This window comes from Penicillium verrucosum (assembly GCF_028828655.1).
Source record: "Penicillium verrucosum strain IBT 35672 chromosome Unknown utg000001l_segment0_segment0, whole genome shotgun sequence".
Classification (NCBI taxonomy): Eukaryota; Fungi; Ascomycota; class Eurotiomycetes; order Eurotiales; family Aspergillaceae; genus Penicillium; species Penicillium verrucosum.
In genome coordinates, this window is record NW_026643210.1 from 2967671 (window position 1) to 2983610 (window position 15940).

Here is a 15940-nt window from a genome sequence, read left to right on the forward strand (position 1 = left end):
GCATCTCATATAAGACGCGACAATCTCCCGAACTTCGCGTTTCAACTCGCGACCTCGAATTATCTTCTCGACTTCCCCTTTCAGTCGGACCTTCACTTATAAAACTCCAAGCTACAACACCATTATGGCAAACGGAGCTCTTCCACAGACTCTCAAGTCTATCACTGCCACAAAAATCAGTGAACTCTCAAAGCAACGCGCTCTATTTGATCTGCGCAAAACCGAAATTCTCGCAGTTGCCAAGGCAGCCCCAGACCTGCGCACCCATGCTCAGGCTTTGCTGGATGGAATATCACGCCTCAAGGGATTCCGCAAGGATTCACTCGACAAAGATGACGTAGATTTAGATGCTGATTCCTTTGATGAGGAATCAGAAGACAAACTCACTTCACGAGGAGTCGGTCGGTTGCAACCAGAAGATCATACCAACATCCGTCGCTTTCTTCTACAAAGTCGCCACGACCCTTCCATCTCCCAGGCAGCTCTACAGGATCGTATCGATCAGCTTGAAAAGGAGCTGCGGTATCTTGAGATAAAGCACGAGCACGGTGCTTTCTACAGCAATTTGGTCAAAGAGTGGTTGTCGGAATTGGATGGAAGCATTACTTCCACTGCGAATGAATCCCAAGCCACTGAATCCGACCCAACCTTCGAAAAAGTTGGGCGGGCAGAAATGCACGAGCAACGCGCGACTTGGGAGTCCTTGGTTTTTAATGCTGCGACCCATGTCAACGAAGACGCAATCCGGTCCTACCTCAATGGTCTTTTCACCCAAACCAAGCTTTCTCAACAGGCACTCAAGGATCTTCGATCGAATATCCAATCGTTTGGCACATATCTGATCTCAAAGGGCGAGTGGCTCGATGTCGACGAACTCAAATGGGTCTCTGCTGCACTGCTTAAGAGCGACATCCTCAGTGATGAAAAGACAACCGTTTTGAAAGAGTTCATGCGGAACGCCGAGGTTGCCCAGGAGGTGGCAGATGTGCTCAACATGCGCATTGCCTCGCTCGAGAGCTGGACATGGACGGGAGACGCCGATGGCATTTCGCTTGAAATGCGCCGTCAGCTCAACGGTAAATACCGGATTTTCATGGATGAAGACCTTCTTGATGCCCTTCTGCTACAGTATATCGGGACAAAATGGGCTGTCAAGCTTCGGGAGGTATTTGAGACATTCCTACGTTCCAACGCTTGGAAGACCTTGCAGGAAGATATCCCCGAAGAGCACAAGGAAATGCGCAAGTACTTCCTTGGCCGAGAAGCCAACTCAGACTCCGGCAAGATCAATGAGATTCGATGGAAGACATACACCGACCAATATTTCATGAGTCAACTCCCAGGTTCAACCGATGAAGGCGTACGGGAATACGATGCCGCAGAGTCCGACACAAAGAACGTCCTGGATGCAAAGCATTCCCTTCTACACCTCCTGATCACAGAGTCTATCATCCATAAGCATCAGCACGGAGACTTTACTGCAGTCCGGTCGGACTTTGAGTGGTTTGGCCCTTCAATGCCCCATGCCACCATGCTCACCGTGCTCAAGTTCTTTGGGGTCTCCGAGCTGTGGATCAAGTTTTTCGCAGTGTTTTTGGAAGCTCCACTCAAATTTGACCAAGATGGAGCTGATGCCTCTGTTCAAATCCGCAAGCGTGGCATTCCAATGAGTCATACGCTCGGTGACTGCTTCGGAGAAGCCGTTCTCTTCTGTATGGACTATGCAGTCAATCAGGCTACCGATGGCGCCTTCCTGTACCGGCTTCATGATGACTTTTGGTTCTGGGGCGCAGAGAACACTTGCATCAAGGCATGGCAGGCAATGGAGCAGTTTAGCCAGGTAATGGGTCTGAGGTTTAACGCGGAGAAGACTGGAACTGTGCAGATGGGCTTGAATGACACCCCAAAGGAATCTGCCCTTCCCACTGGTGACATCCGGTGGGGTTTCCTGGTTCTGGATGCGAAGAAAGAAAGGTTCATAATCGACCAGGCCCAGGTTGACCAGCATATCGAAGAGCTTCAACGACAACTTTCATCCTGCAAAAGTGTGTTCGCTTGGGTACAGGCATGGAACAGCTATTTCGGCCGCTTCTTTACAAACAACTTTGCAAAGCCAGCCACTTGCTTCGGTAGGGACCATATTGACATGGCAATTGCTACCCTGAGTCGCATCGAACGCACACTCTTCAACAAAAGCTCAGGTGATAAAAGTCCATCTGATCAAATCAGCGGTGTCACCGACCATCTACGCACCGTGATCGCAGAGCGATTCGATATCCACGATCTCCCTGATGGATTCTTCTATTATCCCATTGAACTCGGCGGCTTGGGTCTTCTCAATCCCTTTATTACACTACTCGCCATGCGTGAAAACATCAAACAGACCCCCCGCAAGCTACTGCACAAGGCCTCTCTGAGTGATGAGAAAGAATATGAGGCAGCGAAGGAAAATTTCAAAAAGCACGGCTCTGATGTTGGCAGCCAATTTTTGAGCAAATGGGGCGGTGAATCCAAGTCATTCATGTCCCTGGAAGAGTACAACATGTATGCGGAAACATTCAGTCCTTCTCTTGTGGATGTGTACACGAAACTCACTGAGGTGCCGAGTGAGACGAGCCTGGCTCTGAGTTCGAGCTTTGAAAGGGAGCAAAATTCCCTTGATCACAGATCCTCTAAGGACTCCATCAATGCTTACTGGGAAACAATGACGCCGTACTGGAGATGGGTGGCGGAGTTGTATCATGAAGGGATGGTTCGTAATTACGGTAGCCTGGCTGCTGTGAATCGCGAGTTTATGCCTCTTGGTGTCGTGAAGACCCTGCGGGAGGGTAAATTCAGATGGCAGGGCTAATTGAAGATCGCGGATCTGAATCGCTTGACGGTTTCGTAGCTTCGTGGCTTATGGCCTTCGGATGTTTAGCATAACTAGATAGGACAAATAGAACAATCTACTTACTACTCTAAATATTGACATATGTAACCCCAGAGTAGCTCATATAAGGGCTCCATCCAAATGTATTTTCAATATTCAAGTTAGAGAATTGTCAGAATACTGTACCTCAAGTTTCCAAAAGCTGAATTACCCTCCGTCTCGCTCATATAAACACAGTTCTAGCACTTGGCTATAAGGTTTGGCACAGTCGGAGCAGTGCCTGGTTTTAAGATGTTCTTACCCTGTTACAATGCCCATGAGACTCTTTCCATCATCGCCGAAACACCTTTCGGCCCTGGTATCCATGGATACAGCCCTGATTTATCTCTCGATTGGGGAAAGTACCCTTTAACTATGACCTGATTTTACAACTCGACGCCGACTCTCAAGAAGGCTTAATGGCTTTTTGAATAATCTATATATACGGCCCTTGGATTCGTTTCTCTTTTTCTGAATTCTTACTTCTTCATCTATCTCCTTTGACTATTATATCATTCTGTTATCAGGTATCTGTTCAACTTACTTTGAGTATACCTCAACTGGTCTTCACTATACAGTATATCGACTACTTGATCGCCCCCTGGAGATAGTTACACCACCACCAACCTCAGCTCCAACCCTTTTTTAAGCTTTTCACATAAATAACCAAAGGCTATATACCATAGCACGATGACATCCGTGCATGCCTATTACGAACAGGCCGAGGTTTACAACTGGCTCGATGCCATTTCCGGGGACAACGGAAGCATCGACCCAAGGTAAGCATCTATATCTAGCTCTTTTCCATGATACGTTTATATTAACATACTTCACAGGACACTCGAAGTCCACCAGGTGGTCACCACCCACCACAACACCCACCACCCGGACCAACCATCTCAGTCCGAACAACACCAATCACCCCAGTCATCACACCGTTCCTCTCTCGACCTAGGAGCTCTAGCTCCACTAAAGCTGGAGCATGAACCTCCAGCGACGAGACTCCTCGGCAAGTCATCTCTTCATCGGCTGTACGATCGAATCGGCCAACACGACCCACGGCAGACATTCACCGAGTTCCGCAACGAAGTAGACTCGGCATCTCTAGCCACGACTGACACCGACTCGGAGTACGAAAGCTGTTTGCTCCCATTCTGTGGAGCCCTACCACCACAGTCCGGAGAATCCTCTGCAACCGCCTCTACTTCTCCATCACTGTCCCCCTCTCCGCCTACCAACCACGAACCCCAGTGGTTGCCTCTTGTGGTTGCACGAGTTGTATCGAGCAAGGCCCTCAAAGCATATCGGGCCTTGAAGAAGAAGTTTTCTCGGTGATTCTGAGAGAAGGGAATTGGTAACTACATGGTCTGTGTTGGACCATGTACCCCGTTCATATTATTGTCTGTTGTCGCTAGCACCCAACCAAATTGTCCCAGCAGGGAACACGGGAAGCGAACAGGGGGTACTCTTTCCAGCTGGTTGATTTATCCCAAAGGGTTTTAACCCGGTTGGTTTTAACGAGGCCCCAACTTATGTATATCACACCAATTTGTTTGTTTTGTATGGGAATGTTGATTTTGTCCCATGTTGATACCCTGTACGCTTTGGATTCTGTCGGGAAATAAATCCATTCCATGTTCCTCCATCTCAATTATGAAACTGTAGGAATGCCCATCTATTCGTAGATGGAGTTGTTGTTGAAGTTGGAAGTGTAGATGATCGGATTGTATAGATAGAAGGCGGTCGGCCCACCTGCCCCATGTTATCTCGGCAGAGTTGCCTCTCCACCATAAAGCCACCGTGAACAGCTGCGGCCACAGGGCATCATCAACAACACCTCCCCTCGACCCAATTCTTCCACAACAGTAACAGTCAACATGGATCCCTTTTCTGCAGAGGGCGGTAAGCCTCCCACATCCTTCTCCAGCTCCGATCGACGCTAATCCAGCTTCCTCGCAGAGCTCCTCAACATCCACAGCGCCTTCCACTCAGGACAATACCAGAATGTGATCGACTTCGAGACCGCCGCACTCTCCCCCCGAGAACCAACTCCCCGCTCAAGTCCTCAGACTCCGCGCCCAGATTGCCCTCGGCCAATTCGACGAAAGCCTCGCCGAACCCTCCATCGAAGAGGACAGCCCCGACCTGTCGGCCATCAGGGCCCTGGCCCTGCAGTCCTCCGGCAACACAGACGCTGCCCTGCAGCTTGCACAAGAACTCACCGAGAACTACCCCGAAAACAACACCGTGCAGGTCCTTGCTGCTACTGTGCTCCAGGCCCAGGGCCACAGCGAGGATGCGCTGACGCTGCTGTCCAAGCACCAGGGTAACCTCGAGGCGTAAGTTACCTTCGTCGCAAGAAGACTTCGATATAGCGGAGCATCTTAATTTGACACTCTATCTATATTTTAGCGTTTCCCTTATCGTCCAGATCCATCTCCAACAAAACCGGACCGATCTCGCCGTTAAGGAAGTTCAGGCTGCCAAGCGCTGGGGTCAGGATTCGTTGCTGGTCAACGTTGCCGAGTCGTGGGTTGGCTTGAGAGTTGTATGTTGATGAGAAACCTACAATCTATAATCCAATGGTGTATGAGTGCTGACTTGCGTGTTTCTGCTGTACAGGGCGGCGAGAGCTACCAGTCTGCTTTCTACGTCTTCGAGGAGCTTGCCTCCGCACCAGGTACCTCCGCACCGCTATCTATCGTCGGACAGGCTATCGCTGAGATCCACCTGGGTCGTCTCCCCGAGGCTGAGGCTGCCATCACCGCTGCTCTTGAGAAATACCCTACCGACGTGGAGTTGATTGCCAATAGCATTGTTTTGAATGTGTTGGCTAGCAAGCAGACTGAGGACCTGGAGTCGTATGTCGCCCCGTCGTGGCTCCGTTTAAACGAGTTAGTGAAATCGATGCTGACTTTATATCTCTCGTCTAGCCGGTTACAGCAGATCCAGCCCGCACACCCCCTTCTCGCTGATATCCAGGAAAAGAGCGAGTTCTTCGACACTGCGGCTGCTAAGTTCTCGGCCAAGGTCTCATCGTAGAATAATCTAAGTGCTGTCCCATTTATTTGTTGTTTTGTTTAATTCGAGTCAGGGGCAGCCTATCCTGTTTGTTTATGAAAAGACACGACCTATCTCAATCTTGCAATTGGTGCCATATTTGGATTCCTTATCTGTAATTTGGTATGAGACAATGGGAACAATAAGAACATGTTCCTATCCAACATATGCTTCTGCCCCAATACCATGTGGCAGCAAATAAATCACAGCCGAGCAGCCAACCACCCTCGCAACTCCGACCGAGTCTGAGTCTCCTCCTTAACCATAGTATAAAACGGCGCATTATGCACCTCATCAGCCCCAACAACAAAAGTAATATCCCCAAAAACCGACTTAATCTTTTTCACAAACTCCTGAATAGGCGAAAGCAAAATCTCATCCCCACCAGCAAGAACCAAAATCCTCTCCGTCTTAGCATCCCTCCACCACTCAGCCGGCGCATTAAACGGCTCATTCCAATTATCTGCCGGTCTATCCCCGCGGTAAGCATCAGACCACCTCGTCAAAACCGCCGGCGTGAGAATATCCTTCCACAGATTATCCTTCATCGACGGCCACTCCGTACTAAAGTTGATCCAGGGTGCATACGTAAAGACGCCCGCTAACGGCGCCGACAGTGTCAGCGGCTCGATCTCCGCGTGCGGGTGAGATACATGCAGCAGCGTCGCTGCAGTGAGGTTCCCGCCTGCGGAGTCTCCGCCGACAATCACGTTAGCCGGTGAGCGGCCCGTCTCGTTGATGATGTAGCGCAGGGCTTCGACGGCTTGGCGGAGCTGCGTTGGGTATTTTGCGTGTGGGGTTAGCGTGTACCGTAGGAAGAAGACGGCTAGATCGTGGCCGGTTTCGTTTAGGGCTTTTAGCATCTCGTGCCAGAACTCGAAGTAGGCTGGGATAGCGGGCATGGCGAAACCGCCGCCTGTTTTTGTTGGTTAATTTCTTTCTTTTTTGCTTGTATTTGTGGATATACGCAATGTTGTGATTTGGATGGGAATTTCCCCCGCGTGTTACACATATTACACAATCGAGATTGGGGACGCACCATGGTAATATACGATCACGTTCTTGGCGTTCTTGTTTCCGATCCAGTGGCCCTCTGTATTGTGTGGGAGTGTGACGGTATCGGGTTGAAGACCACGCTTCTTCATGATGGTTTCGTAGGATGCTGAAGTTGGGGGGAAGAGGTACCTGTGCGACAATATCAGGTCAATTGATTGTCCATTCTTATTCTTTTGCTTTCTTCGGATTTATATGTATAATAATTGGAGAGAGAGAGAACAACATACTGTGTCTGCCGATCCGACCTTCGATCAGAGAGTCTCCGAATCACAGCGGCCAGGATGTGGTGATCGTAGCGTTTGGGGCTGTCTTTACCCCGGAAAACACCAGTAATGGCAGCATACACTGTGCTAGCGTACATTGATAGATGTAGGAATGGGATATCTGCTTTTTCCCAGAAGCCAAGCTGGGGGACATTTTGATTGGACGACATTATAAGAGTGATTGAAGCTCTTAAGTGGAAAGGGGAGGTGAGTCTCGGCTTTATACCTACAACATAGGTAACCTGCTCAATCTCCCCCGCTCTTTGGATGGGGCATGCAGGAACTGGAGCCGCCGGCTGTTGATTGGTTGTGCTTCGATCCGATCCACATCGTGATATCCGAGGTCCCGCCGAGGTCTTCGAAGGTATTGCTTTAGGAAACTTAGCTCATCAATGGCATTTCAATGGGATTTTGTCTAGCTTGGGTATGATGGTATTAGGGATTCAACTTACTTTGGCATATAAAAACGAAATAACAGGAATATTCTATAAAAATTTAAACGACAAGACTTGGGCGGAGGCACATTGAACAGTTGACGAAGATATTATACCAATCTGATGTACACACCTCTGTCAATGCCTCTAGTATATCCGAGAATTTTGCTTGAAACAACGATGGCACTATAGGAGATAAACTTACGAGCCATAAGATATGTATACTGGTCGAAAGCATTAACAAACTGGATGAAGGGAATTCGAATCCAATCAATTCATTTGTGCAAAGGTCGGTTTCTTTGGAGGCCTTTTGGCACAATATGTCCGGGATATTAGGTGGTCGAAACTACAGCCTGAACACTTCCAAGTTTGTCTTTTGTCTTTTGTCATTGCATTGCGTTGTTTTCGTAATTTTCTTATTTTGTTATTTCACATCGGAACACCATCGTATGTCCCATGTGTACCTCATAGGTTTGCGCCAATCTCAGAACGGCGTGTTTCATCTTGACGCCACAGATTAGAATAATGACAACTTAGTTACCATTGACCTAGTTTTCCTCACCAGTCGGGGCCAATTCACAGAATGCCTTGTAGGTCGTAAAGACATCATCATCGCCCTCACCGCTGCCGGTGTTCTCAATCACACATTCAGCGGCAGCGCCGACGAAGAAAACGTAGCCCTCCTGGACCTCCTCGGTCTTATTGCCGACAGTGATCTTGCCCTTGCCGCGTGTGCAAATGAAGATACTGGGACCTTCGATCGGGTCGAAAGTGGCCTTGGCGCCGGTCCGGTTCAAGTCGGTCTTGATGACGCTGAACTCGTCGATAGGAGGGTCGTAGAGCATGGCGGACGAGGCGCTAGAGTAAGCAGTGGCGTTCAGGATGACATACGGGTAGTCTGTTGCCTGGATCTTCTGCTCCTCAATTGGTGCGTAGGAGTAAGTCAGCATCTGGGTGAGGGTATCAACGTCCTTGAATTTCGGAGTAAAACCGGCTCGCACAACATTATCAGATGACGCCATGCATTCGATGATATCACCGGAGATATAAGCGTGGATGTCATCTGCCTTCAGGAACATACCCTCGCCAGGCTGCAGCTTGACGAAGTTGAGGAAGAAAAAGATGAACAGGCCGATGTCGTTCGGGAACTGTCCGTCCAGACGCTTGGAAAGCGCAGCCAGCTCGGCGGGGTTGGTAGGGTTCGTCTCCACTTCACCTGCTAGGGTTGCAAAGCTATCGGGGCTGTTATCCGCAGCCGAGATAAGGGCCTTGCAGGCTGTCTCTATCTTCTCGGATGAAGACTCCATCAGAGTGGTGAAAAGGGATTGTAGCGCTTCCTTGTTCTTTTGGATGACGGCAGGATCCTCCGAGTCCTCGTTACCCTTAACAAGCTTCTCGAACTCACTCGCTGCCTGGTCACCAACAAGAGTGCGCAGAGGCTCCACAGCCTGGAGGAAATGCGTGATCTCTGCGAGCGGACGGAAGCCACACACACCCTCGAACGGGGTGATGGCAATGGTCATTTCGGGCTTGTGATTGTCATCTTAAAATTAGTTAGCCATGTTTCCGGGTGCTCGTTTATTGGATGTCATCCCAATTATCACTCACCGGGATAGTTCTTTGGGTCCCGGGCATGGAGCTGCTCCGCAAGCTTCTTGTTGGGATGGGCCTGGATGCTGAGCGCTTTACGGATGGAAAGCACCTTAAACAGGAACGGAAGTTTGCCTCCAAATCGTTCGCTGACATCCGTCGACAGCAGCGCCTGGTTATCCTGAACCATGTCGAGGAGGGTACGCTGAGTCTCCACATCTTTAGAGGGAAGAGACGGATGTGTGCCCATCCAGAGCTATGAATTGTGAGCCAATTGCCTTCAAGAATTGCACTTAGGCTCTCACTTACTTCGGCATAGGGCTTGTTGGCCTCAACCGCAAAATCCGGGGCGGCTGTTGTGGCCGCATACTTTGCCGCGGCCGACTCTTGACCGACCTTGCCTATGACGGGGTTAATCAGTGCGGGGAACACAATATCGCAAGTGGTACTAGCTTACCCCAGTCGTAGCTATTGACACCTAAAGATCGATATATCAGCGGATGTTTCGTCTTCTAAACATCTCCAAACTTACCACATTGTAGCCGAAGTAGTGGGACCTGCATATTGAAATGTATGTTTGGGGAAAAAGCGGAGGGTCAACCAGAAACTTGGGATTGGAAATACCCCGCCAAGCCTTCGGTGAGAAATGTTGGACAGGATCAATGGATTTCAATCTTATGACACACGTTCAGAGCTTTCTTTATAGGGAAGATTGGTCTGACTTATTTCACCGAGATGGCCCTTTTTTTTTTGTTTCTGGGATTTACGGAGTATCCCAATGTGTCACGGAATGCCGAACGAGGTACTTCCGCAACCGTCCTTTTAGTTATAACCAAAAAAATATACAGTCGCATTAAGACAGTATAGTTCAAATAAATTCAACAGGCTTAAATTCTTACCAATATACCCATGGAGAAGACCAGAACTAAGATTATACAAATGTCAACGTCAATTACATCCACAATCTCATGTCCAAAAGTAGTTTAGCGTATGATCCCCGACCGCCCGGAGGACGGAGCCCTTATCACCGCATCTCCAACCCTTTGAATTGACAACTTGTTGCTTCAAATCTAGAGTTATCAATACCCTGGGGTTCTGGTCAGCAATAAGCTGTTCATACCCTTCACACATTCCTTACCCTGCCTGGTTGGTAAACGGAGGATGTCTCGCAACCGCCCCCGACCCAGAGACAACGGCTTTGGCAATAATGAGGAATTGGAGCTTTGGACCAAGATCTGCCAGGATATTCGAAAATCTAAGGAGAAGTTTGATCACCAGAATGAGTTGTCTGTGCAGATTAAAACGTTGGTAGACAAGATCTCGCATGATGGCAACCGTGAGTACCCCCCGCACTAGATCCATCGGCTCTATAGCCGACACCACAAAGCTCCAATATGCGCGTCACTTGAAATTACTTGGAACAAATTCAAGCTTATTATCAACCACATATACTAACATCGCACTGCCAAGCAGAACCAACCATGGCCGAACACGACCAACTCGACAGCTGGCTCCGCCTGAGCCAGAAGCTCAGTGAAGACGAGCGCTCGATCATGCAGGACGAGCCATGCGATGTAATCAAAAATTTAGAACTGCTCACTGCATTGCGCAAGGCATCTGAGGCTGAAGCGCCTCCAAATCGGTCCGCATCGTTCAACAAGTCTCGCAAGAAAAGAAATGAAGTCGAAGGTTCGGTGACCGACTCCCCCAGTGCCTCGGGGGCTGACAAGACCGCACGCTCAAAGGGGACCGTCCCACGCAGCGCAAGCGTCTCGTCGAGCACGCAAGCCCGCGAAGGGGGCCGCCAGGATAACGTCATGGTCAAGATCGAGGAAGGGCCGTCGGAAGGGACCAAGGGCACCGTCGCAGAGCGGAGTGGGTTGCTGGTGGTTGGGGCTCAGGTTGTCTTCAAACACAACAAGAATAAACAAGGTGTTGAGGGCGAGGGGATCCAATGCATAATAAAGGCTGTTACTGGCGATGGGCCGAAGAAGCGGTAAGTGATATTAGGTCGTTTACGTTTCGTCTCAATTTACATTGACTGACGCGCGTCATGTCTGATCCCAGATATGATGTGCAAGACCCCGAGCCGAATGAGAATGGTGAGCAGGGAGCGGTTTACAAGACTACGGCTGCCTCTCTCATTCCCATTCCTCAGCTCAGCACCCATTTAGCTGCGTACCCGGCTGGCAAGCAGGTCCTTGCGCGATACCCGGACACCACTACCTTCTATCGCGCCGAGGTGATGGGCGCACGGAAGGACGTCTATCGCCTCAAGTTCGAGGGTGAAGAGGACGATAAAGAGATGGAGGTCGACCGGCGCTTTGTGCTGGATATTCTGGGCAAGTAATCTCAAGCTGTTTCTATGATCTGATGTGATGATGATACCATTTAAGCGCGGCGCTATCTGGAGTTCGAAGGCCTACCATGGATATGGAGTGCTTTCATCTTGACTAGATACTTTAGTTAGAAAGAACAACGTCTTTTTTTTGAAGCTATGATTATTTCTGTTCTTGGCTTAGTGGCGGGATCTACATGGAAAAAGCCGGGGTTGAATGGAGAACTTCCAGATGCCTACAATATAAGTTTTCTATAACACTTCGCGAAAGCTTATATACCCCGGAAGACGATCTGCTAGCCTGGTCTCTATCCATGGGAGTCTGAAAAAGTTTGATGGCACATACTACCTAGGTACCTTTCTCTCTTGACGAATATAACTATACAAGTATGATCTGAGGTATGGTTTCCATGTCTTTCAAAACGGTCAGAATATTCAGAGCACTATGGATATACCTATGTCGCTGGTATCTATGCGACTTAAATACTGGTGGCGTGATAAAATGCCGCGATTGTGTATCTTTTTCTCTCCCGATGTCGGCTGTAAATTGTTAGATGGATGCATATAGGTGGAAGTGAGAACAATATTCAATGGGTTGAATTTGGGCCAAGGAAAAGCCATTCATTTCTTAGAACAGTGTAATTATAGATCCAACTAAGCCTGAAAAACTTATAAAATGCCCTACCAGTAACTAAGTACTTAGTTAGGTGGAGGCCCAGAAGAATGTGCTAGAGTAAGCGGTGACATATAGATGACTCAGCCTTCTTCTCCTCATGCCGAGGGAGGATAGCCGGGGCATAGTCTACTTCGCAATTAAAACTTTACATTGAACAAACAGATTTCGTTTTGTATTTCCGTCCAATTAATGCACCCGTGCTATTCAATCCCTACCCCTGCATACTCGAGCTTCTGCAGCGAGCCTCACGCGTCACAAATTCCAACTACCCCGCCTCTCCGCCGTCGCAATGACCGACCTACCGGCCCACGCCTCACCAAAACTTCCCCCGCGTACGCTGCCGAGCAGATCAGATGGACAATCAGATGATTCAAGTCAGGCGGGCATCACAGCAGGCGAACAGACCCCGGCCCTGCCGGATTCATTGCTATCGCCCGCATTCACCCCACCTGCAACCCCCGGCGGCACATTGAACTTGGATTTAAGTCCCACAGCAGTCCTTCACCAAACCCAGGCAGCAAATATCGACCATAAGAGCCAGGGCACTAAAGGCCCCAAATTACTCCCGCGGCTCCCAGTAGTGGAATGTATTGTGCGGGCGCGAATCCCCACAACTAATGGAGCGGAAATGTTCTTGCACCTCTACCACAATGATCTGGACGGAAAGGAGCATTTGGCAATTGTATTTGGAAACAATATTCGCAGCCGGAGCTTGGACAGCGTTCGGCCGGGGGAGACCGAGATGGACCGAATGATCCGCGGCGCGTACGTTGGGAAATTGCACCCGGGCCGAGTCAGCAGCCGGTATGACGACGACCTGGCCGGGTCAGCCTCCACGTCAAAGCAGATCGAGCCGCCGCTGGTACGAATTCATTCGGAGTGTTATACGGGAGAGACGGCGTGGTCGGCGCGGTGCGACTGCGGCGAACAGCTGGATGAGGCGGCGCGCTTGATGTCTTTCCCCGTTGAGGATCTTGCCTCTGATGCGCCTCTAGAGGTCCAATCCCTCTCCTCACATTCGACGGGTGGTGTTATTGTTTACCTGCGTCAGGAGGGTCGTGGAATCGGTCTTGGCGAGAAGTTGAAGGCATACAATCTCCAGGATCTCGGGTCGGATACCGTTGAGGCAAACCTTTTGCTCCGCCATCCGGCTGATGCTCGAAGCTATGGACTGGCCACGGCCATATTGGAAGACCTTGGTTGTGGTGTGGATGCCATCCCAGAGGGAATCCGTCTACTCACCAATAACCCCGATAAAGTCCGCGCCATTGAGGGCCCCAATCGGGAAGTTCTTGTAAAAGAGCGGGTGCCGATGATCCCATTGGCTTGGCGGACTGGCGGTCAGAAAGGAATTAAGAGCTCTGAAATTGAAGGATATCTTCAAACTAAGGTATGCTTGTAAACTGTTTCCCAGTTTTGGGTTGATATTAATATGCCTGCTTTGATAGATCTCGAAAATGGGTCATATGATCCAATAATCCCTTGACCCTTGTCGTTTTGAACTTCCTCCCCCATCATCATTCCCCTTTTCATCTGGCATATCCTTTCTTTCTTGCATTGGAACTTACAAAAGCCTGTGTATATGATCGACACGACCGAATATTTTTTTCTCTTTGTGCATAATCTTGATCCTTTGGGCTTGTTCCAAAGTTGTGTATGGCGATGATGCTCTGTATATTTTTTTTTTTATGCTTCAATGCTTCATGTCCATCACCAGCTTCTCCTAAAGAATTGGAGTTTTAGTCCGTAGATGTATAGTATTTGGAACAAAGATACATTGTCTGTTTATCGTCAATAGTCCATTGAATCTGATAGTCCCCACTGCCGCAGACATTCTTGACCCACATAGCATACCCATGTCTTCAAGCGTTCCCCAACTTCCGTTCTTCATTTCCCTAATTTGAATGGCCAATCTTAGCGCGTTTACAAGGCAATGGCCACCCGCGCTACAAACGCCAATGAGCATGTGGCGCCCTCGCCCGACCTGCCTGGATTACCTGAACGTTCCCAACCTACTCCCCTCAACAGACCCGAAGACTCGCCAATTCCCCCCGAGCGGCCTCGATAGACGTGGATGGACTCTTGGACAATGGTACAACATCAGGACGCAAACGCAAGCTAAACAGCATGTCATCAAGAGGTGTCGCCAATCTCACTCCCGATCAGTTGGCCAAAAAGCGGGCCAACGACCGTCAAGCGCAGCGTGCAATTCGAGAAAGAACCAAGGGCCACATAGAAGCTCTGGAGCAACAGGTCCGGGACCTGTCATCACAGAAACCCTACCTTGATCTTCAAGCAGCTCTAGGCGAGAATGGGAGGATTCGGTCGGAGAACGCGGAGCTCCGCCAAGGGCTTAAGGCAGCAATGGACATTCTCCAACCATTGCTCGCTAGGCCAGAACTATCAGGTCAGTTGCGCATCTCGATAAAATTCAACTCTCAGGCTGATAATGATAGATGCACCTCCTTCTCTAGCTATACCCAAATCTATTCCGCCTTCTTCCCATACATCCCCAGTGCCAGACACCGATCGCCTCACCCCAATTCCAGGCGAGAAATCATATGCCGACTCCCTTGCCAGCCTTGATACGCCTTCTCCGACTCATTCTGCACCCACCCTCGGGAGTCGCCGCAACAGTACCAATGGAGGTGCTCCGTCGGTCTCTCTCCGTGTCGCGTGGGACTCGCAGCGCCATAATATCACACACGGCTTGAACCTCGGCTCCGATGAGCGTCTAGGGTTTAATTTCCTTATCGATGGCTCGCATAGTGTTCCTAAAGTCGACCGGCTTCACGGCAGCAGCTCAGAAACCCTCCAATATTCTCAGCTAGATCCTCCGGCACCAGTATACCCACATCCCTTGGCTACTGCCTCTGAACCTGGGCCACCTGCATTTGCCGCTCCGATACAAAACTTACCAGCGACATGTCCTTTAGATAACATTCTTTTGGAATTCCTTCATAGCCGGCAACGCGAGGCGGCTCAAGGCATCCCGAGACAAAAATTAGCCGGGCCACCGTACCCGAGTGTCTCCTCGTTGCTGAACCCGGAGAGGAGTGTCTACTCCCATCCAGCCTCAAAGGTTTTCACAGATATCCTGCGCACCTTTCCAGATATCTCATCTCTGCCGGTGCAGGTTGCCGTGCTCTACGCCATGTTCCTCCTCATGCGTTGGCAGATTTACCCTACGCAAGAGAACTATGAGCGACTCCCAGAGTGGCTAACCCCGACCCCAACCCAAATTCTCCATCCACACCCTGCTTGGATGGACTATGTTCCCTGGCCGGCAATGCGTGACAGGATTATTACAAATTATCAGAACTACCCGTTCGAGAATTGGTTCATTCCATTTACAAGTGGGATGAGGGTCAATTGGCCGTATGAGGACACGGACTGTTTGTTGTCAGCTGGTGACTCGGACGAGCTGGTAATCAATCCGGTCTTCGAGCGGCATATGAGGAATTTGTCCAATTGGTCATTGGGGACTTGCTTTGCGGAGACTTATCCCTCTTTGGCAGACACCGCACGAATCAAGCCGACAACACAGACAACACAGCCCAACACCCCGTGCGGAGCAGACCCGCCAAGGGACTACACGACTACTTAAGCAAG

General features: G+C 49.8%; 8 protein-coding genes across 8 annotated transcripts; 6 read left to right on the forward strand and 2 right to left on the reverse strand.

Annotated features, from left to right (window-relative positions):
- Nucleotides 1–124: 124 nt before the first annotated feature.
- On the forward strand, nt 125–2851 carry N7516_001091 (uncharacterized protein; the record flags this gene model as incomplete). The annotated part of the gene is made up of 1 exon (XM_057213813.1): nt 125–2851. One exon carries the CDS (start codon nt 125–127, stop codon nt 2849–2851), a length of 2727 nt encoding a protein of 908 aa, XP_057075696.1.
- Nucleotides 2852–3601: 750 nt separating this feature from the next.
- On the forward strand, nt 3602–4246 carry N7516_001092 (uncharacterized protein; the record flags this gene model as incomplete). The annotated part of the gene is made up of 2 exons (XM_057213814.1): nt 3602–3690; nt 3748–4246. 2 exons carry the CDS (start codon nt 3602–3604, stop codon nt 4244–4246), a joined length of 588 nt encoding a protein of 195 aa, XP_057075697.1.
- Nucleotides 4247–4788: 542 nt separating this feature from the next.
- On the forward strand, nt 4789–5953 carry N7516_001093 (putative Coatomer subunit epsilon; the record flags this gene model as incomplete). The annotated part of the gene is made up of 6 exons (XM_057213815.1): nt 4789–4813; nt 4871–4917; nt 4994–5250; nt 5324–5459; nt 5534–5772; nt 5845–5953. The coding sequence occupies 6 exons, from the start codon at nt 4789–4791 to the stop codon at nt 5951–5953; spliced, it is 813 nt and encodes a 270-aa protein (XP_057075698.1).
- A 221-nt stretch (nt 5954–6174) lies between these two features.
- Nucleotides 6175–7460, reverse strand: N7516_001094 (putative 6-hexanolactone hydrolase; the record flags this gene model as incomplete). The annotated part of the gene is made up of 3 exons (XM_057213816.1): nt 6175–6887; nt 7011–7156; nt 7255–7460. The coding sequence occupies 3 exons, from the start codon at nt 7458–7460 to the stop codon at nt 6175–6177; spliced, it is 1065 nt and encodes a 354-aa protein (XP_057075699.1).
- An 812-nt stretch (nt 7461–8272) lies between these two features.
- Nucleotides 8273–9877, reverse strand: pmi1 (mannose-6-phosphate isomerase pmi1; the record flags this gene model as incomplete). Its single annotated transcript, XM_057213817.1, has 5 exons — nt 8273–9267; nt 9333–9570; nt 9624–9715; nt 9772–9792; nt 9847–9877. 5 exons carry the CDS (start codon nt 9875–9877, stop codon nt 8273–8275), a joined length of 1377 nt encoding a protein of 458 aa, XP_057075700.1.
- Nucleotides 9878–10475: 598 nt separating this feature from the next.
- N7516_001096 (SAGA-associated factor 29 family protein) lies at nt 10476–11768 on the forward strand (the record flags this gene model as incomplete). Its single annotated transcript, XM_057213818.1, has 3 exons — nt 10476–10650; nt 10788–11310; nt 11382–11768. The coding sequence occupies 3 exons, from the start codon at nt 10476–10478 to the stop codon at nt 11662–11664; spliced, it is 981 nt and encodes a 326-aa protein (XP_057075701.1). The 3' UTR covers nt 11665–11768.
- An 849-nt stretch (nt 11769–12617) lies between these two features.
- On the forward strand, nt 12618–13806 carry N7516_001097 (GTP cyclohydrolase II; the record flags this gene model as incomplete). Its single annotated transcript, XM_057213819.1, has 2 exons — nt 12618–13718; nt 13777–13806. 2 exons carry the CDS (start codon nt 12618–12620, stop codon nt 13804–13806), a joined length of 1131 nt encoding a protein of 376 aa, XP_057075702.1.
- Nucleotides 13807–14455: 649 nt separating this feature from the next.
- N7516_001098 (bZIP transcription factor) lies at nt 14456–15935 on the forward strand (the record flags this gene model as incomplete). The annotated part of the gene is made up of 2 exons (XM_057213820.1): nt 14456–14735; nt 14785–15935. The coding sequence occupies 2 exons, from the start codon at nt 14456–14458 to the stop codon at nt 15933–15935; spliced, it is 1431 nt and encodes a 476-aa protein (XP_057075703.1).
- Nucleotides 15936–15940: the final 5 nt, after the last annotated feature.